The sequence below is a fragment of the Gorilla gorilla genome, chromosome 21 (genome assembly GCF_029281585.2).
Source record: "Gorilla gorilla gorilla isolate KB3781 chromosome 21, NHGRI_mGorGor1-v2.1_pri, whole genome shotgun sequence".
NCBI lineage: Eukaryota > Metazoa > Chordata > Mammalia > Primates > Hominidae > Gorilla > Gorilla gorilla.
Genome location: NC_073245.2, coordinates 9,880,980 through 9,904,510, shown reverse-complemented (window position 1 = coordinate 9,904,510; position 23,531 = coordinate 9,880,980). Strand labels below are relative to the sequence as shown.

Sequence of the window (23,531 nt, the reverse complement as noted above, 5' to 3'; positions counted from 1 at the left end):
GATAGCGGTGTAGATATTTCGACGTTTATAGAGATAGCGTTGTAGATATTTCCATGTTTATAGAGACAGCGGTGTAGATATTTTGATTTTTATAGAGATAGCGGTGTAGATATTTCTATGTTTATAGAGACAGCGGTGTAGATATTTCCATGCTTATACAGATAGCAGTGAAGATATTTCCATGCTTATAGAGGCAGCGGTGTAGATATTTCCATGTTTATGGAGATAGCGGTGTAGATATTTCCATGTTTATGGAGACAGTGGTGTGGATATTTCCATGTTTATACAGACAGCGATGTAGATATTTCCATGTTTATGCAGTCAGCGGTGTTGATATTTCCATGTTTATACAGACAGCTGTGTAGATATTTCTATGTTTATACAGATAGCGGTGTAGATATTTCCATGTTTGTACATTCAGCGGTGTAGATATTTCCATGTGTATACAGATAGCGGTGTAGATATTTCCTTGTTTATAGAGACAGCGGTGTGGATATTTCCATGTTTGTACAGATAGCGGTGTAGAGATTTCCACATTTATAGAGATAGCGGTGTAGATATTTCCATGTTTATAGAGATAGCTGTGTAGATATTTCCAAGTTTATAGAGAGAGCGATGTAGATATTTCCACATTTACAGAGATAGTGGTGTAGATATTTCCAGGTTTATACCGATAACGGTGTAGTTATTTCCGCGTTTATAGAGATAGCGGTGTAGATACGTCCATGTTTACAGAGACACCGGTGTAGATATTTCCACTTTCTTAGAGATAGCCTTGCAGTTATTTCCATGTTTATAGAGACATTGATATAGAAATTTCCACGTTTATACAGATAGCGGTGTAGATATTTCCACGTTTATACAGATAGTGCTGTACGTATTTCCACATTTATAGTGATAGCGGTGTAGATATTTCCATGTTTATAGAGACAGCGGTGTAGATATTTGCACGTTTATAGAGATAGCGTTGTAGATATTTCCAGGTTTCTAGAGACAGCGGTGTAGATATTTCCACGTTTATGTAGATATCGTTGTAGATATTTACGTGTTTATAGATACAGTGATGTAGATGTTTCCATGTTTATAGAGACAGCGGTGTGGATATTTCCACGTTTATAGAGATAGCGGTGTACATATTTCCATGTTTACAGAGAAAGCGGTGTAGATATTTCCACGTTTATAGAGATAGCATTGTAGATATTTCCATGTTTATAGAGACAGGGGTGTAGATATTTCCACGTTTATAGTGATAGCATTGTAGATATTTCCTCGTTTATACAGATAGCGGTGTAGATATTTCCACGTTTGGATAATGGTATAGATATTTCCATGTTTATACAGATAGGGCTGTAGATATTTCCACGTTTATAGAGATAGCGGTATAGATATTTCCATGTTTACAGAGATAGTGGTATAGATATTTCCACGTTTATAGAGATAACGGTGTAGATATTTGCATGTTTATAGAGACAGCGGTGTAGATGTTTCCGTGTTTATACAGATAGCGTTGTAGATATATCCATGTTTATAGAGACAGCGGTGTAGACATTTACATGTTTATACAGATAGCGGTGTAGATATTTCCATGTTAATACAGTCAGTGGTGTAGATATTTCCATGTTTATACAGATAGCGGTGTAGATATTTCCATTTTTATACAGAGAGCGGTGTAGATATTTCCATGTTTATACAGATAGTGGTGTAGATATTTCCATGTTTAGAGAGATAGCTGGGTAGATATTTCCAAGTTTATACAGATAACGGTGTAGTTATTTCCACGTTTAAACAGATAGCAGTGGAGTTATTTCCATGATTATATAGCGGTGTAGATATTTCCATGCTTACAGAGACATCGGTGTAGAGATTTCCACTTTTGTAGAGATAGCGGTGCAGATATTTCCATGTTTATAGAGACAGCGGTGTAGATTTTTCCACGTTTATGCAGATAGCGGTGTAGAGATATCCATGTTTACTGAGATAGCGGTGTATATATTTCCATATTTATACAGATAGCGGTGTAGATATTTCTATGTATGTAGAGATAGCGGTGTAGATATTATCATGTTTATACAGACAGTGGTGTAGATATTTCCATGTTTATAGAGATAGCAGTGTAGATATTTCCATGTTTATAGAGATAGCAGTGTAGACATTTCCACGTTTATACAGATAGCGGTGTAGATATTTCCACGTTTATAGAGATAGCGGTGAAGATATTTCCATGTATATACAGATAGCGGTGCAGATATTTCCATGTTCATACAGATAGCGGTGTAGATATTTCCATGTTTATACGGATAGCGGTGTAGATATTATATGTTTATTCAGAGAGCGGTGTTGATATTTCCATGTATATACAGATAGTGGTGTAGATATTTCCATGTTTATACAGATAGCAGTGTAGATATTTCCACGTTTATACTGATTTCAGTGCAAAGATTTCCACATTTGTAGAGACAGCGGTGCAGATATTTCCACGTTTATGGAGATAGGGGCATAGATATTTCCATGTTTATAGAGACAGTGTAGTAGATATTTCCATGTTTATAGGGATAGCGATACAGACATTTCCATGTTTATAGAGACTGCAGTGTAGATATTTCCATGTTTATTCAGATGGCGGTGAAGTTATTTCCAGGTTTATAGAGGCAGCGGTGTAGATATTTCCATGTTTATACAGATAGAGGTGTAGATATTTCCATGTTTGTAGAGACAGCTGTGTAGATATTTCCATGTTTATACAGATAGCGGTGTAGATATTTCCATGTTTATAGAGACAGCGGTGTAGATATTTCCATGTTTATAAAGATAGCGGTGTAGACATTTCTATGTATGTACAGTCAGCGGTGTAGATATTTCCACGTGTATACAGATAGCGGTGTAGATATTTCCGTGTTTATAGAGACAGCGGTGTAGATATTTCCATGTTTGTACAGATAGCAGTGTAGATATTTCCACGTTTATAGGGATAGAGGTGTAGATATTTCCCTGTTTATAGAGATAGCTCTATAGATATTTCCAAGTTTATACAGAGGGCGGTGTAGGTATTTCCACGTTTACAGAGATAGCGCTGTAGATATTTCCACGTTTATTCTGATAGCGGTGTAGTTATGTCCACGTTTATAGAGATAGCGGTGTAGTTATTTCCACGCTTATAAAGAAAGCGGTGTAGATATTTCCACGTTTATACAGATAGCAGTGTAGGTATTTCCACGTTTATAGAGATCGCGGTGTAGATATTTCCATGTTTACAGAGACACAGGTGTAGATATTTCCACTTTTATAGAGATAGCGGTGCAGGTATTTCCATGTTTATAGAGACAGTGATGTAGAAATTTCCACGTTTATACAGATAGCTGTGTAGATATTTCCATGTTTACAGAGATAGCATTGTACATATTTCCACGTTTATACAGATAGCGGTGTAGATATTACTATGTATGTAGAGATAGCGATGTAGATATTTTCATGTTTATACAGACAGTGGTGTAGATATTTCCATGTTTATAGAGATAGCAGTGTAGATATTTCCATGTTTATAGAGATAGCAGTGTATATATTTCCATGTTTATAGAGGTAGCGGTGTAAATATTTCCGTGTTTATAGAGATAGCATTGTAGGTATTTCCAAGTTTATACAGATAGCGGTGTAAATATTTTCATGTTTATAGAGATAGCGTTGTAGGTATTTCCATGTTTATAGAGATTTCGGTGTAAATGTTTCCATCTTTATACAGATAGCCGTGTAAATGTTTACAAGTTTACAGAGATAGCGGTGTAGACATTTCCACGTTTATGCAGATAGCGGTGTAGATATTTCCACGTTTATACTGATATCAGTGTAAATATTTCCACGTTTGTAGAGACAGCGGTGCAGATATTTCCACGTTTATAGAGATAGCGGTGCAGATACTTCCACGTTTATACAGACAGTGATGTAGATATTTCCCCGTTAATAGAGATAGCGGTGTAGATATTTCCACGTTTGTGGAGACAGCGGTGTAGATATTTCGACGTTTATAGAGATAGCGGTGTAGATATTTCCATGTTTATAGAGACAGTGTAGTAGATATTTCCATGTTTATAGAGATAGCGGTGTAAATATTTCCATGTTTATAGAGACTGCGGTGTAGATATTTCCATGTTTGTACAGATGGCAGTGAAGTTATTTCCATGTTTATAGAGGCAGTGGTGTAGATGTTTCCATGTTTATACAGATAGAGGTGTAGATATTTCCATGTTTATAGAGACAGCGGTGTAGATATTTCCATGTTTATACAGATAGCGGTGTTGATATTTCCATGTTTATAGAGACAGAGGTGTAGATATTTCCATGTGTATACAGATAGCGGTGTAGATATTTCCATGTTTGTACAGTCCGCAGTGTAGATATTTCCATGTGTTTACAGATAGCGGTGTAGATATTTCCATGTTTATAGAGACAGCGAAGTAGATATTTCCACGTTTATACAGATAGTGGTGTAGATATTTCCATGTTTACAGAGATGGCGGTGTAAATATTTCCATGTTTTTTGAGACAGTGGTGTAGATATTTCCATGTTTATAGAGATAGCCGTGAAGATATTTCCATGTTTATAGAGGCGGCAGTGTAGATATTTCCATGTTTATACAGATAGCGGTGCAGATATTTCCATGTTTATGGAGACAGCTGTGTGGATATTTCCACATTTATACAGATAGCGGTGTAGATATTTTCACGTTTATACAGATAGCGGTGTAGATATTTCTACGTTTATAGAGATAGCAGTGTAGATATTTTAATGTTTATACAGATAGCAGTGTAGATATTTCCACGTTTATACTGATAGCGGTGTAGATATTTCCACGTATATAGAGATAGCGGTGTAGATATTTCCACGTTTATACAGATAGCGTTGTAGATATTTTCACGTTTATAGTGATAGCGGTGTAGATATTTTCACGTTTATACAGATAGCTATGTAGAGATTTCCAGGTTTATACAGATAGCGGTGTAGATATTTCCAAGTTTGTAGAGATAGCTGTGTAGATATTTCCACGTTTGTAGAGATAGCGGTGTAGATATTTCCATGTTTACAGAGACACCGGTGTAGATATATCCACTTTTATAGAGATAGCGGTGCAGATATTTCCATGTTTATAGATATAGTGGTTTAGATATTTCCACGTTTATACAGATAGCGGTGTAGATATTTCCATGCTTATAGAGATAGCGGTGTAGATATTTCCACATTTATACAGATAGTGGTGTAGATATTTCCACGTTTAGATAGTGGTATAGATATTTCCACGTTTATACAGATAGGGCTGTAGATAGTTCCACGTTTATAGAGATAGCGTTGTAGATATTTCCATGTTTATAGAGATAGCGGTGTAGATATTTCCACGTTTATAGAGATAGCGGTGTAGATGTTTCCAGGTTTGTAGAGACGGCGGTGTAGATATTTCCACGTTTATAGAGATTGCGGTGTAGATATTTCCATGGTTATAGAGACAGCAGTGTAGATATTTCCATGTTTATACAGATAGCATTGTAGATATTTCCTTGTTTATGGAGACAGCGGTGTAGATATTTCCATGTTTTACAGAATGCGATATAGATATTTACATGGTTATAGAGATAGCGGTGTAGCTATTTCCATGTTTATAGATATAGGTGTGTAAATATTTCCATGTTTATACAGACAGCGTTCTGGATATTTCCATGTTTATACAGATAGCGGTGTAGATGTTTCAATGTTTCTACAGGTAGCAGTGTAGATATTTCCATGTTTATAGAGATAGCGGCATAGATATTTCCAAGTTTATCCAGATAGCGGTGTAGATATTTCCATGTTTATTGAGATAACGGTGTGAAAGTTTACATGTTTATACAGATAGAGTTGTAGATATTTCCATGTTTATACAGATAGCAGTGTAGGTTTTTCCATGTTTATACAGATAGCGGTGTAAATGTTTTAATGTTTATAGATACAGCGGTATAGATATTTCCATGTTTACACAGATAGCGGTCTAGATATTTCCACGTTTATACAGATAGCGGTGTTGATATTTCTATGTTTATACAGATTGCAGTGTAGACATTTCCATGTTTATACAATTAGCGCTGTAGATATTTCTATGTTTGCAGCGATAGCGGTGTAGATATTTCCATGTTGATAGAGATGGTGTAGATATTTCCATGTTTATACAGATAGCGGTGTAAATGTTTACATGTTTGAGATAGCATTGTAGATATTTCCATGTTTATACAGATAGCGGTGTAGATATTTCCACGTTTATAGAGATAGCGGTGTAGTTATTTCCATGTTTATAGAGATGGCGGTGTAGATATTTCTATGTTTATACAGATAGCGGTGTAGATATTTCCTTGTTTATATAGATAGCGGTGTAGATATTTCCATGATTATAGAGATAGCGGTGGAGATATTTCCATGTTTATAGAGATAGCGGTGTACATATTTCTATGTTTGTACAGATAGCGGTGTAAATATTTCCATGTTTTTAGAGATAGCAGTGTAAATATTTTCTTGTTTATAGAGAAAGCGGTGTAAATATTTCCATGTTTATAGAGATAGCGTTGTAGATATTTCCATGTTCATAGAGATAGCGGTGTAAATATTTTCATGTTTATACAGAGAGCGGTGTAAATGTTTTCATGTTTATAGAGATAGCGGTGTAGATATTTCCATGTTAATACAGATAGCGGTGTAGATATTTCCACGTTTATTCAGATGGGATTGTAGATGTTTCCATGTTATACAGGTGGCGTTGTAGATATTTCCGTGTTTATACAGATGGCGGTGTAGATATTTCCATGTTTATAGAGATGGCTTTGTAGATGTTTCCATGTTTATACAGATGGCGGTGTTAATATTTACAAGTTTGTAAAGATGGCAGTGTAGATATTTCAATGTGTATACAGTTGGCGGTGTAGATTTTTACATGTTTATAGAGATGGCGGTGTAGATATTTCCAAGTTTGTAGAGAAGGCAGTGTAGATATTTCCATGTTTATACTGATAGCGGTGTAGATATTTCCACGTATATAGAGATGGCGGTGTAGATATTTCCAAGTTTACAGAGACAGCGGTGTAGCTATTTCCATGTTTATAGAGGTAGCGGTGTAGATATTTCCATGTTTATAGTGACAGTGGGGTAGATATTTCCATGTTTATACAGATAGCGGTGTAGATTTTTCCATTTTTGTAGAGACAGCGGTGTAGATATTTCCATGTTTATACAGATAGCGGTGTAGATATTTACATGTTTATAGAGGTAGCGGTGTAGGTATTTCTATGTTTATACAGATAGCGGTGTAGATATTTCCATGTTTATACAGATAGCAGTGTAGATATTTCCATGTTTACAGAGACAGTGGTGTAGATATTTCCATGTTTATACAGATAGCATTGTAGATACTTCCATATTTACAGAGACAGCGGTGTAGATATTTCCATGTTTATGCAGATAGCGGTGTAGATATTTCCATGTTTATACAGATAGCGGTGTAGATATTTCCATGTTTATACTGACAGTGGTGTAGATATTTCCATGTTTATACAGATAGCAGTGTAGTTATTTGCATGTTTATAGAGATAGCGGTGTAGGTATTTCCGTGTTTATAGAGACAGCGGTGTAGATATTTCCGTGTTTATAGAGACAGCGGTGTAGATATTTCCGTGTTTATACAGATAGCGGTGTAGATATTTCCATGTTTATAGAGACAGCAGTGTAGATATTTCCACTTTGATTCAGATAGCGGTGTAGATATTTCCAAGTTTATACACATAGCGGTGTAGATACTTCCACATTTATACAGATAGCGTTGTAGAGATTTGCACGTTTGTAGTCATAGCTCTGTAGATATTTCCACGTTTATACAGATAGCAGTGTAGATATTTCTGTTTATACATATAGCGGTGTAGATATTTCCATGTTTATAGAGACAGCAGTTTAGATATTTCCATGTTTATACAGATAGCGGTGTTGACATTTCCTTGTTTATAGAGACAGCGGTGTAGATATCTCCACATTTACACAGATAGCGGTGTAGATATTTCCACGTTTATAGAGACAGCGGTGTAGATATTTCCATGTTCATACAGATGGCGGTGTAGATATTTCCATGTTTATAGAGACTGCGGTGTAGATATTGCCATGTTCATAGAGAAAGCGGTGTAGATATTCCCATGTTTATAGAGACAGTTGTGTAGATATTTCCTTGTTTACAGATAGCGGTGTAGATATTTCCATGTTTATAGAGACAGCGATGTAGATATTTCCATGTTTATGCAGATAGCGGTGTAGATATTTTCATGTTTATAGAGGCAGCGGTGTAGAGATTTCCATGTTTATACAGATAGTGGTGGAGATATTTCCATGTTTATAGAGACAGCGATGTAGATATTTCCATGTTCATACAGATAGCGGTCTAGGTATTTCCATGTTTATACAGTCTGCGGTGTAGATATTTCCATGTTTATACAGATAGCGGTGTGGATATTTCCATGTTTATAGAGACAGCGGTGTACATATTTCCATGTTTATACAGATAGCTGTGTAGATATTTCCATGTTCATAGAGATAGCATTGTAGATATTTCCACATTTATAGAGATAGCTGTGTAGATATTTCCGAGTTTATACAGATAGCGCTGTAGATATTTCCACGTTTACAGAGATAGCGGTGTAGATATTTCCACGTTTATACTGATAGCGTTGTAGTTATTTCCACGTTTATAGAGATAGCGGTGTAGTTATTTCCACACTTGTAGAGATAGCGGTGTAAATATTTCCATGTTTATAGAGATAGCGGTGTAGATGTTTCCATCTTTTTACAGAGAGTGGTGTAGATATTTCCATGTTTATAGAGATAGCGGTGAAGATATTTCCATTTTTATAGAGATAGCGGTGTAGGTATTTCCATGTTTATAGAGATAGCGGTGTAAATATTTCCATGTTTATACAGATGAGATGTTAATGGTATATGGCTGTTCCTACCAGTTAAAGGAAACTAATTTTTATGACCTCCGTTTTTTAAAATGCACAAAAATGCATGGGTCAGGTTAATAGCTGCATATCAGCTATGAGGGATTGTATTAATATCCTCCAAAAAGTCTACAACATCTAAAGCAAGGCTGTAAGTAGCGTCCCCAGCTGACTCAAATTATAAGAATCCACTAGCAATTTCCCAAATGTATACTCTGCATCATGGGCTAAAGTGTTGATAGTAAATTGAGATATACTGGAATCATTGCACCTGAATATTTCAAGCCTTTCATGGTGCAACTAATCTGTGCATTTTTCTGTCGAAATGCTGATTTGTGAGATTGTTTCCTGTCTGTGTCCTTTGCTAAACGATTTGCTCCATGAAGGCTGAAACTGTGTGTGATTTATTCATAGTTATATCCTAAGTAGCCTCTTTCACTTTCAAAATTTCTCCTGTGTCAGAAGCACTTACAAAATGTACTTTGTCGAAGATCTGAATTCAAAATTTAGTAAACAGGTTCCTTTGAGATGGTATGATGAATCCTCTTTTAATCGGAGTGTGCACATGATCTACTGGACAACATCCCAAGAGTGTTCTACTGAGTATCAATATGACCAGACGTACCTTAGGTTAAGTGGTCCTTTGACGGAAATAGTTCTCTGTAGTAGCAAAATATCAAAAACATAATATGTTGCATGCACCTCTTAAATGATTTCGTAGTGCTCATCCCTAGAGACTTGCTGAATATCTCTATGGGAAAGAATATTTAACTTTATACAAGTGGTTACAAACTTAATTGCAAAACACTATCTGCAAAACTCTCATTTGAAATTACAGAATTCAAATTTTCTGATGCATTCTTTAGAAAATGTGTTATGAACAATTAAATTAGAATCTATATGGAGAAAGGTGAATACCAGCTGACCAGTTAGATATGACTCAGGGCAGAGGATCTGGATTTATGTCTTAGCAAGATTACTTCCTTTCCATGTGTGCTCAGGCAAACTGTCACCTCTATGAACCATTTCAGTCCCACCATTACATGACTCTCAAAGATATCTCTATAGATTCAGGAGCTGTGAAAACTGAAACAGCCTGAGATTTTCTTTTCAATATGGACAAATATCTCACACATTACTTTTAGATAAATTGGGCAGAAATTTGTTGAAAAGGACATTGTCTTGTTGTGGAAAAATGATAGAGAGAATAGACATGTGGAAATTTAATTTTTTTCCCTTAGCTCAGATTCAATTTAAAAAACTCCATTTTGGGCCTTCTTATATAAATCTATGTCCCTTAACCATAGCACATGTACATAAATTAGTTACGGAATCAAAACAATTACTATATATGTTTGGCTGTTTTTTATCGTTTGCATCAATGTATATAATTTAACATTCAATAATACATCAAGATCTTTGTAAAACAATGATTTCACCCTTCTATATTTTCTCCTCTCCTTTCCTTTCACTATAGTGTTTTTGAAAAATTCTTATTCTGAGACTAAATGAGCTCATTTTTATATCTTTGTTGAACTTTTCCCTTGATGTATAAAATACTCTTCCAATTTCTAATCTCTCTTAGCATTTCAGTATGAAATTTTAACGTTTCCATTTTCACATTTGCATATAATAAGAGAAAAAGGAGGCAGGGCAAATACGTTTTACATGACATGTATCAATAGAAATATATCATTTCGATAGAAATATAACTATAGAAATAACTGTAGGAATTTAAGCGTCAGATATTTCTGTGTCATATATATCAGCTTAAATGCTATCCAGAGGAGAGGATTGAAAAAGAATTCCTGTTAGATACAATGTACTTGGAGGATGAATTTAGTACTAATGGCTGAAGTGCTAGATTCAGGGGGAGATATATTAAAGGGTGTGGCAGAAAGTCTTTAATTCTTGAAAATCTGGAGCTGGAGGTGTGAGCTACAGATTAGGGCAGGCTGTGGCAAAATTGGGAACCCACTGTTGGCATGTTTTTGTCATCTTAGAGTTTCATTTAAGAGCAACAGCACTGTGGCCCCAGGAGAGATGCTGCAGCTGTACCTATGGATCTGGCAATGACTCTTTGACACACCAGACAGCAGACTTCAGAGAGGGGCAGACTCACACTTGGAATGGAGGTTGAGCTGCTGATGGAATCCAGACTTAAATGAGACATATCCCTCTCTTAGCCTGCCTACATAATTACTACAAGCAAACGTATTGATAATTATTGTAAATCAGATACCAAAATCCAAAATTATAACTAAAATTATTTGTGTATTGCTACACAAAGCTAGATATTTAACTATCACAAAAATAAATAGTTACAGAAAATTAACAAATGGAGAGTCTGTAAATATTTTCCACACATATGAAGCTATATCTTCAAATATAAAGTCATTAAATATTTAAAAAGTAATAACAAAAGGAAATGAGTAATGTGTATGACAAAGCTATTCACAAAATAAATACAAATAACAAAAACATGTTCAGCTGCTTTAGTAATCAAAGAACTAGCTAAGTCTGATAACATTTCCCCTGCTATGCTGTATCCATACAGTTAAATCCTGCAATGTCACGAATATTACAAACTGCACTGATATTAGCAAAGAAAAATTAAATCAGGAGTTTTATTCTTTAAAGGAGTAAATATTATTTTTAAAAACTATATTTTTTCTATTACTTAGTTTTTCGACAAAAAAACATGTATGCATAGAGAAAGGCCAGGAAAGATATGAAACAACATGTTTCTTAATGAATTTGGAGGATGAAACTCCAAATGAGATGATTACAGCTGTTTTTGTTTTTGCGCTTGACAATATTTTTTCAATTTCCTTATTATTATCTTTTTTTATTTTGAGATGGAGTCTTGCTCTGTCGCCCAGGCTGGGGTGCAGTGGCACCATCTTGGCCCACTGCAACCTCTGCCTCCCAGGCTCAAGCGATTCTCTGCCTCGGCCTCCTAAGTAGCTGGGACTACATGTGTGCGCCATCATGCTGAGACGGGGTTTCACCAATTTGGCCAGGTTGGTCTCGAGCTCCTGACGTCAAGCAATCCACCCGTCTCGGCTTTCCAAAGTGCTGGGATTACAGGCATGAACCACTGCATCTGGCCTGTTTTTAAATTTTCAAAAAGTAATGTATGTGAACCAATGTTCTGTAAGACCATTGTGCACATTTGAATGAAACTAATGCATATTTTGATGGACTTAGTAATAAATATGAGTCAAAGTAGGTTCATGAGCATAAATCGTCTTAAAAACTATCTGAGACATGTTATCAAAGCTAACATAGGGAGCAGATAGCTTTTCAAGTTTATTTTCTTTAAATATAAAAAGTAAATCACTCCAATGCAATTGGTAAGCAACTGAGTAAATACAACCTAGTATGCTCACACAGTTGAATGTTACATGGCAGTCAAAATGAATGAATATAACTGCATTAAAGAATACAAGTGACTATTTTCGTTTTACTGATTGAAGAAAGTAACAGAGTTATTTAAAATGTGAAACTTTTTTTTGTAAAGAGAAAAAAAAACTAAAACTGAGCAGCAGATTTTTTAGAAGCAAAGTGACATGACTTTGAAAATCGTAATCTAAAACCAAATCACAAACACAGGCTACAGAAGAATGACTAGGTTGGGAGGATGGCTAGTTTGAGGAATGGGCAGAGAAGTGGATATAAATTCTTGTTAAGTTTTTCATCCTGAGTGATGGGTGATAAATGAGGTTTATTTATTGTTGATCAACGAATGAAAATGAGGGACATACTTATTATCAACGATGAGAATGTATCATGAACCAATTGTATGATAAATTTAAATTTGTGCACAAAAGGACTACTAAAATCTGAATTAGAAAATAATTCTCAGAATGAATATTCATCTGTTATAAAATATTGTATAAATATTTACTTAATATTAGAAAAATGTGAAAACATTTTTACTTCATTTTGCAAGGATATTGTCACTTTCTTAACACAATATGTTGGAAATAGAGCAAAATTCATGTGTTAAAGGGAAAATCATAAAAAATCATAAATGAAATTATGTATATTTTTGAACTAAATGAAAAGACAAGATATCAAAATGTGTAGTATGCATCTAAAAAACAGAGCTTAGAGGGAAACTTACAGTTTTCAGTGCATAAATATATTAATTTTTGCTTAATCACTAAATGCCCATTAAAGCCATATTGATAATTTAAACTCTATTGGATTATTACAAGCTAAAATTTCTCACAGTATTAATATTAAGAAAGCAGAACAACAGAAACTCTTATTGATGTCATATAAATTATAACAACAACCAGGGCTGATTTTCCCTTTAACAAATTAATTAATTATTTGGTAGTGTGTGGCTACTATCAAAATAGAAATCCTTTGTTAAAGATCTAGTTATCTTTCTAGTATTGATTTCTTGTTTAATTCCACTGTGGTCACATAACATGCTCTACATGATTTCAGTCTGTTAAAATTTGTTGAAACTTAGTGTATGGTAAAGTATAATATCTCTGTATGTCTTGGAGCATCGCAGAGTATTGGTGAATAGTCAATTTGGTAAATGGTCCGCATCGGCAAATGTCACACATGTACTTATAAAGAATGTGTATTAGGTAAATGTTGAATATAAGGTTCTACATATGGAAATTTGTCCAACTTTGTGTTTAAATATTTTGTACCCTTACTGATCTTTTACTTACTTGTTTATATCGTTTTGAGTGTAATGTATGAAAATATCCACCTGTGACATTGAACTTATCTATTTCTATGTTTAGTTCTGTCAACTTTTGCTTTATCTAATTTAAGGCTGTGGCATCACATGTATTCAATGTTAGTATTAGTATGTCTTGCTGTGGCATTGAAAGTTTTATTATTAAAAATGACTCTCTTAAACTCCAGTGATACTTATTGCCTTAAATTCTAGTTTACATGATATCAGAATAGGTATACACACTTGTTTATGTTTTTCAAGATATAACTTATCATCATTTTCCATCCTTTTTCTTTCAACTTTTTCCATGGCTGTATTTATAAAGTATGTCTCTCGTATACAGCATATATTGGAATCATTTTTTAAAATCTTATCTGACAGTCTTTTATTTGGGACATTTACTTTATTTACACTTAATAAAGTTACTGATAGAAGTATGGTTAAGCCTGAAAATTAGCTATTTGTTTTCTATTTGTAGTGTCCATTCCTTGTTCCTTTACTTCTACTTTCTTGCCTTCTTTCAGATTAATCAAATATGTTTCTGTTATTCAATTTTTTCCTTAATCTTGTAAGTTAGGCACATTTATATTATTTTGAGTGGTCATCCTGGAGATTTCAGTGTGGATTCTTGTCTTAGTATGGTCTAATTAAATTGGTACATTTACTACTCACTGAAACATGTAAATATCTTACAATAGTTTAAGTCAATTGTTTATTCCTTTTCACCCTTTGCACTCTCATTGTCCTTGTCATTTCTTTTTCATCTGCATGTTGTAAAGCCCATGAGACATTATTATTGTGTTTGTTTTATCTTGTTAAAAATTGTTTATATTTACTCATTTAAAAAAATCTTTTTAGTGCTCTTTTCTTCCTTCCTGTGTGTTCACACTTTCTTCCTTCCTGCGTGTTCATACTTCTATCTGGGATCATTTATCTTCAGTCTGAAGCAAGTCCTTCAGTATTATTATTATTAGTATTGTTGTAGTAGATCTGTTAGCAATACATTAACATACCTTTTCTTGTTTTGAAAGATATTTTCTCTGGGTAGTTGATTCAAATATAGAAGATTATTTTTCTTTTATCACTTTGAGATATTATTCCCTTTTTTTTTTTTACTTTTTCAGATGAAAAATGAGCCATAAGTTTTACTGCTTTTCCTTTGAAGAAAACATTTCTATTTTCTCTGGGTACTTTTAAGATTGTTTTTGTGTCTTTAATATTGTTCTTGCCTATTTACTTTTTTCTTTCTGAGATCCAATTACATTTTTGATAAAACTTTTGACAGCATTCCATATGTTTCTCTCATTCTGTTATTTTTTCTTTTTTTCTGTACCTTTATTATCTCTGTACCTCAATTGGATTATTTGCTACTGAACTTTCTTAGTTTACTACTCTTATCTTCAACTGTGTTCAAACTGTTTTTAACCCATCCATTGTGTATTTATTGCAGATATTTTATTTTTTGCTTATGTAATACTCATTAGATTGCTTTTATGTAGACTCCAATTTTCCATTGACATTCTTGATCTCTTCATTATGTTGTACCATAAGTCTGTTCAGTCTACTATAAAAAATACCATAAACTGAGTAGCTTATAAACAATAAAATTGATTTCTCACAGTTCTAGGAGCTGGGAAGCCCAAGATCAAGGGAGATTCTGTGTTTGTTGAGGGTTTGCTTTCTGGCTCACAGACATTGCCTTCTTGCTGTGTCCTCACATAATGGAAGAGGCCCATACACTCTCTGGAGTCTCTTTTATAAGGGTACTAATCCCGTTCCTGTAGGCTTCACCCTCATGACCTTAATCTTTGGGAGGTGTCCCAAAGGCCCCATCTCCTACCATCATCACCTTGGTGGTTTGGATTTCAACCTATAAATTTTGAGCATGACAGGACCATTCAGTCCATTACATACCCAAAAATATGTGCTTTTTCCTCTTGGTTTTTAGTTATTTTGGATTCTAGCATGCCTCATACATTTTTATTGGATTTCAGACATTGAGAATAAGAAACTGTAGCATCTCTGCATGGCATTAGATTTTTACTTGAGAATGTGAAAATTTTTTTGTAACAAGGAGATAAAGTAGCAGTGTGTCACCTTGCTTCTGTCAAAGTTTGATTTTAGACTTTGTTAGAGTTGTTCCTATAAATTTCCTCTTACTTTGAAGTCATGGGTCATAATCATAGATGATGACCCTATCTCCAGGGTCATGGTCCTTCTCGAGATTCACGTAAAAGCTCATTGTATTTATAAAGATATCGTCATCTTTACAAGGCTTGGACTAATCTCTTTCTTTTCAGATCATGTGGCTGCTGCAATCCCTGCTCAGCCTCCCAGATGCTATTTTCCATTGGGTTTCTTGGAGTTTCACCCTGTGTATGTGGAGGTTTCAAATTAATGCATTTTAGTCAGGCATGTACATGGGAGGAAAAATGATGGTTCACTGGCTACGTGTATTTTTGGGGCAGGATAAGTAAGATTACAGAGCCATGCTGACTTGTCCCCTTGTGTAATGCCCCACGGACCCCTTTTGGAGGAAGCTTTGCATCTCTTGCACCTTCCTGCGTCAGCAAGTAACTCTTTTGCAAGATAACCAGTCCTACAGTATACCAGCAGATTACCAAATGGTTACAAGTTCCTGATACCTGGTATGTCCTGGGAAAGAGAACAGAAGTCCCTTACTCCTGATGTAGCTCCCACAATCTCCAGCCAGTCAGCACTAAAAGCCCAGGAAACTATTAGCTACCAATTCCTGCCTTGGGGGGGTAGGGTTGTCTCCGGGATCCCACATGTGCAGCTAGGCTCAAGGTTTAGCTTATAGTGACCTTTCCCTCATTTTAATGGTAAAAAACGCACTCCTACGTGGAGATTTTTATCTGCTAATGATACGTGCAATGCATGTGAGAGCATTTAGATGCTGAGCGCATTCACCAACCACAGGTCTGCCTTTGCATACTTGACCTCACCGGTATTTTATGAATGTTTGTGTACAACTCCCATGAAAGGAATTCCTCTTAGGATACTAGCTGTTATCTCTCCCTTTGAGCAGCCCACTCTGCCTCTCAGAGTGTACTTTTGCTTTGCAGTAAACTTCTTTGCCTACTCTTACTTTGGACTTGGTATCAAATTCTTTGTGTGGTGAATGAAGTCAAGAACCTGAACCGGCCCACCGGCAACATTTTCAGATTAGTAAATACTGGCAAGTAATTTTCCAAAGTGGATTAACTAATCCATATTTCCACTAGTAAGGATAAAATTTTCCTTTGTTTCACATCTTTGTTAATTCTGCACATTACAGTACAATTTTATTAGTGGATTTTCCCACCGAGTGACAAAATAATTGTATCCTAATCATTACGACAACTGAAAGCTGGTCCCCACATTTCTGAATGCACCTCGGGGAAAGTAATATCTCTGTTGATAACTGCTAAACTATGCTCATGTTGTATAGTCAAATAAAGCTATTTGAGTGCGAAGGGAATGCTCCAAAGTTGCGGGCAGCAGTGTAGAGCTCTTAACATATGATGCCCTTTACTGCTATTTTATTGCACTAGTCACTTTTTTTGGTGATTTTTGTTTAAACCCGTCTCCACATTTGACTGTAAGCTTCATGAGTTGGCTTTGTTTGCCACTGTTGCTGGCAAGTGACAATCAGTAAACACTTGTGGATTGAAATAATTACTGAATGCTTAATGCTTTAATTGATCAAAAACCTGCCATGGCAGAGAAAGAGAGAGATTAACAGTGAGATCCCGGATGGGAAAATGAGAAAGTTACAGTGTTTGCCATCAGACAGGCATGCAAAACGTTTCAAGAAAACAGAGGTCGTCCTCAGAGTTAGAACTTAGTTTACAGCCCCTGTATAACCACATATTCTGTTGTGAATAGAACATAACGTCTTGAATGGAAAGGTCTCGGTTTGACTTTGCAGAAAGCCAAACTTGTGAACTTGTTACCAAGATTAACATGCTTTCAAGAAGAGTCCATATTTTTTCCCAGTTACCTATTTTGAATAACAGACATGAAGTAATCTTACCGATTCCGATGGCTTATTATTCCTCTCGGCACATCTATATGATAAGCTTTCCAATTCCCATTTGATAGGTGAGGAAAGTCACTGAAACATTTTCTTGGATGTGGATAGATGGTTTGAAACACTCTCTGTACTATTTTTAAAAAGAATATCACCCACTCGGCTACGTGACAACTTTATTGACACTGTAGCCACATGAAATTTATGTTTTATGGTTCCCCTTTTACCTGTAAATTGACCAATCACAGAGGTTACTTGACCCAGACAGAGCCCTAAATCAATTTCACTAAGTTATTTGAACTTTACCCTGGTGGTGAAATAAATAGCAGTGTATCTACCACTGCTGTGAAGACATCTTGGTACATCAGTGTTTTGTGATAACAACTTTGGAAAAATAAAACACCACACCAATTAGAGATAACCGTATGCTGAAACACAGCTTTAATTTTTTACTATATAAGCAGCCAAAGGTTTTTTTTAAATTATTATTACTAAGTGTGTTTTGATACTATGCTATACTTCTTTTCTAAATGAAGAAATCTATACTATTGATTAAGACTTAGAGCTTCCAACTTTAGTTAATTTTGATATCTACATATGGCATTAATCTCATTTGTTCTACTTGGTGGAACTTTTATAAAATTCTTACTTATTTTAGTTGTGTTCAATGGCCCAAATGTACTTTTTCTAGTCTCTTCCTTGTTTTCTTTCAAATGTTTCTAATATATAACTGTATGACCACAAAAAGACATGATTTTTGAGATTTATATTTTGTTGTTATCTTGGTATATTAGTTGATAGAAGGGGCTTAATTGTTTCACTGCAAGAGATCAGATTTTGAATTTGAGATTATTATATTTGAAACACAATTGTGCAATAACAAGATGTTCATACAAAGCCTTGGTCACATATCAAGTATTTTATCTCAAGAGCAAGGTAATTGGTATTTAGAGGATCTACCCTAGCAGGGAAAGTCAAAGTAAGGATCTCATTGATAGGGAATATATCACAATTGTTTTCCATTCATCGTATGCTGGCTGGGTTTTTCAAGAATTTGGCTGGATTAGAGAGGGTTTTGCAATCAGGAAAAAAAATGTCCTGGCACTGTAACCTGTGAGGACCCAGAAATGTCAGGGAAAAATAATGTAGTTTTTATAGTTTTTGCAAGTGAATCTTGGATTTCCAAATTGTTAAGTCCAAAGATAATGCTCTATGGAGACTGGCTTCCCTGGATTCTTTGAACCCGCTGCACACTGATTTAATGAACTGTAAATACACTTTAAAATATACATGCATTTTAACAGTAAAGAAAAAGTCAACAGCTAATATAGTGCCTCATGTCTTCAATTTTTTTTTTTTTTTTTTTTTTTGAGACGGAGTCTCGCTCTGTCACCCATTCTGGAGTGCAGTGGAGCGATCTTGGCTCGCTGCAAGCTCCGCCTCCTGGGTTCACGCCATTCTTCTGCCTCAGCCTCCCGAGTAGCTGGGACTACAGGCGCCCGCCACCACGCCCGGCTAATTTTTGTATTTTTGGTACAGACAGGATTTCACCATGTTAGCCAGGATGGTCTCGATCTCCTGACCTCGTGATCCGCCTGCCTCGGCCTCCCAAAGTGCTGGGATTACAGGCGTGAGCCACCGCGCCCGGCCCCGTGTCTTCAATTTTATATCACAAACATTTAAAATGCATATGTGTATTTTATAGATTTAACCATAGCATGTATAGAGTTTGATATGCTGGTCAATTCAATTAACCTGTAATTAACATCATAATACTGTTTTTATTTTAAATGAACATTGCACCGATATTGTCTACTCTTTCTTGTATCTTTGTCACCCAAGAAAAATGTAAACTTCTCAAGCAAGAGCTTTGCTTTAATTTTCTTTCATGGTACTTAAAATCCTTTGCACAATTTATGTTTTCCACGTCAATGCTGATGGAAAAATAAAATAGCAATAAGAATGCAGCAGATCTGTATTGCATGAACTCTTTGGAGCACAGTGTAGTAAATGTGGAAGGACAGGGAAAAGAGTTCAGCCTGACATTTTGGACTTTGCAATCCAAGAATAAAAAGATATAGAAATCATATTACAAAGAAGAAAGGAAAATGCTAAATGAAAGTCCAATTACATGATGTATACATGTAGAAGAAGGGCTCCCTAAAATAAAAAAAATCAAGCTGAATGTCAGCTGAATTTTTGGCAAAAATAAGAATAAAATTTCCAGAGGGGGATAAGAAAGAATGAGCTATCCAGATTGGAGGAGGAAAACATTTCTCTTTATTTTTTTTTCCAGGTTACTTTTGTTGTTATTTCTGGAACAAAATAAAAAGCTATTAATCAGTAAGAATCCGGGAGTTCATAGCATTGTCGTGTGTAGACAACAGTGTCTCTAGGTGGGAATATAGTTAAATTCTACAAGAGAAAAGGAATTAGGATTTTGAAACACACTGTGCATAAAAAGACTGTAAAAACATGTTATTACTCTGTAATTAATACTATTTATTTCCCATAATTTAAAAAAATCCAGTGAATTAGAATGCCTGAAAAGTAATTAAGTATGAAAAATTTGTTTTTTGTTGACACAGTAAAAACTAAATGGAAAATTTTTCTTAATATTCTGTCTTGCTATACTTTTTATTACTTTCAAAATACATTAACTCTGCATTTAATTTGCATTTTACTTTGTCCTTTAGAGACTTTCATAAATTTTAAGTTTTTCTTCTAATACGCTCTCCATGTTTATTGTTTAGGAATAATTTATACATGAGTTGCATAATGTATAATTCTGGTGCATATACATACATATTTTTATAAATATTGTTAGACTTATATGTGTATATGAAAAATTAAAAGTTTTATATCAGCTTTATGGCATTATAATGAAACACATTAATAATAAATATTCTAGGAACAAATTGTTGGAATAAGAAAGTATTTATTGAACAGAGAAATTTAGTAGGAAGGGAAGCAGAAAATACTATTTATTTGTTCACACTAATAAGGAAATGCCATAAGGTAAAATATATAACAAATTATGAAAGTACATATTTGAATAATTTATACACAATATATCTTAAACATTGAATAAAGGACTCAGTGGAAAATTCTTAGATCATTTACAATATTGTTCCTGAAACTTTAAAAATATTTATGTATGTCTATAAATTTGAGACTCTTTGTGCCTATAATTTTTCTTTATTTAGTCATCTATTGGTACTTTCTTTGGCCTGAAACAATTTCTTCAAATTGATCAGGTTCATACTATATCTAACTTTAGCAGTAGATGAATTGTAAATCTTTCTAATTCTGCATTTTGTGGGATTTGATGGTATAGAATGTGCTGTCATTTTCCAGTAAACAAATGTACAAAAATTTGTGTAAATACTTTCATATTTACAAAATCTAAAAATGGATATATTCATTAGTCATATGATCTCTTTCCCTCATTTATTTATATCTATATTAATTATACTGGCTCTAAGCTACCACCCATCTAAAAACAACTTTTTGAGAGAAAAAGACACACTACAAATATAAAAATCTTATCAATTGTAGAAACATCAGTATGGGCAAGGTCTGCAAACATATGAGTATATATTTATCTACAGGGAGAGGTATGCCTGTCTTCCATAGCTAGCTTTTATTCATTCATTTAACAGAAATACTGAGTCCCTACTGTATGTATGGAAGAGACTAGGTTTCAACAATAGGAAAATAAGTTAGAAGTGGTCTATACCTGAGAATTTGCAGTCTCTTACCTGAGATACACAAATAATTTCAATAAAGTGTTGTATTATAATAGAGACGTGGCTATAATACTAAAAAGGAGCACTCATAATGTTCACTATTAATACTACTACAAGATTGCTTTGTGGAGTAGAATCCCCGTTGTTCTACTGGCATGGCTTGAGCCATTCAAATATTGAAGGGAATTCTGGGGTTTCTTTGATTTCAGCAAAGGGATACAATGAGTTGTTTTCATCATTGCATGGCCATTGCCAGAGAGTTTTACAGAGTGTTACTGTTGAGCATCCCCAGGCCAGACCTTGCTCTTATTCAGAGACTAAGCTTATTTCGGCCAGGCATGGTGGCTCACGCCTATAATCCTAGCACTTTGGGAGGCCGAGGCGGGTGGATCACCAGGTCAGGGGTTCGAGACCAGCCTGACTAAAATGATGAAACCCCGTCTCTACTAAAAATACAAAAAAATTAGCTGGGCGTGGTGGCGGGCTCCTGTAATCCCAGCTACTCAGGAGGCTAAGGCAGGAGAATTGCTTGAACCCGGGAGGTGGAGGTTGCAGTGAGCCGAGATCGCGCCACGGCACTCCAGCCTGGGTGACAGAGCAAGACTCTGTCTCAAAAAACAAAAACAAAAACAAAACAAAACAAAACAAAAACTAAGCTTATGTCATCTTATAATAGAAACGTAATGGACGAGAAGGTCCCAAACAAGGCAAACAGAGCCTTCATTAGATGCTTCTGGCAGTCAGGAATTGGAGCTTGTAGTCTGCGTTTTCTCTCACCACACCCCGTCTGCCATCTCTGCCCTCCATCTATGCCATTTCATGCAGTTGCCTCCTGCCCTAGAGGGATGAACATGTTAGATGGAGAAGTTTCTTCTGCAGGAACATTGTTCAAGAACAAAATCATCAGGCACGTTTCCTTGACTTCAGATTTATGAAACTTAATCTATTCATTTTCAATCCTCTCTGGAGGCCAGGGACAGATGTGTCTCTCTCCTACTTTAATATCTATTTATTATTTTGTATCTATCTGCCTATTTATCATCTATATAGCTATACACATATACATATATGTATATACATGTATGCGTGTGTATATGATTTCATAATCTTTGTTCCCTACTACTTTATTCTAGCATGTAAAATCCCTCACTTCATATTTCTTTTTGTAAATGATGTTTCAATTTTACATTAGAGAACAGCAAAATGTAACGTGCTTGTTAATAAATTGTTCCTTTGTGCTTCCCATGCCCCGTGTACTCTTTCCTATTTTGCTTTAATGTCAATTGCAATATTCCCTACTGAGAATGAAATTGATGTAAAATATAAGATTCATGATTTAATTTTCATAACCCAATTGCTGAATTGGAAGACACTTGGCATTTATAATGTGCCAATTTTAAGAATGGCTAAGACATGTTTTTGTGTCACATTGATTATTCTTAATAAAAATGTATATATTTACTTAACCCCTTATTTTTGCAGAACATATTGATGCTCTGAAAGATAACCCCAGAAGAGTATGAGGAGACATACACAGTCTACACAGGCCTGTAAGGTAATTTTTAGAATTTGTGCTGGTTCAGTGCCTATGGGAAGCCAGAAATCGTAATCAGTGCATAGCAGAAAGGACATTCAGCTGGTCATAGGGAGTTACTAAGCAGATAAAGACAACATTGCTGAAGACAGCCTTGTGACAATAGTAACAGGATCAGGCCCAGTAATTAGGCAGTTTGTGGCAGTTGATAGGAAAAGACAAAGAATTATCTGTGGTTAACCCACACGCGCAGGCACTTTGGTTGCTGAAGAATCACAGATGGCACAAAAAAATTGTGGATGAGATGGGTCCCAGTTATGAGCACTGAGAACACAAGCTGATGTGTTTTTCTAAAAGAAGGCCATTTTATACAATTCTTACCCAAAATCACAAAGTTGTTTAGAAAAAAATCAAAAAGAACAAACTTAAATGGAAGGATATGCAATGTCATAGTAAAGGGAGAAATAGAACAGAAAAGAGTGATCAGAAGGAACTCTCTACAATTGACCTATACAAATA

At 35.1% G+C, this 23,531-nt stretch overlaps 1 protein-coding gene across 1 annotated transcript in view; it reads left to right on the top strand.

Annotated features, from left to right (window-relative positions):
• LOC115933187 (SH3 domain-containing kinase-binding protein 1-like) overlaps positions 1 to 23,531 on the top strand; it is a 112,522-nt gene that overhangs the window by 49,017 nt on the left and 39,974 nt on the right. The window contains exon 2 of the mRNA XM_063702347.1: positions 22,961 to 23,028. Within this exon, the coding sequence (XP_063558417.1) occupies positions 22,998 to 23,028 (31 nt within the window). The 5' untranslated portion in view covers positions 22,961 to 22,997. The remainder of the gene's footprint in view (positions 1 to 22,960; positions 23,029 to 23,531) is intronic.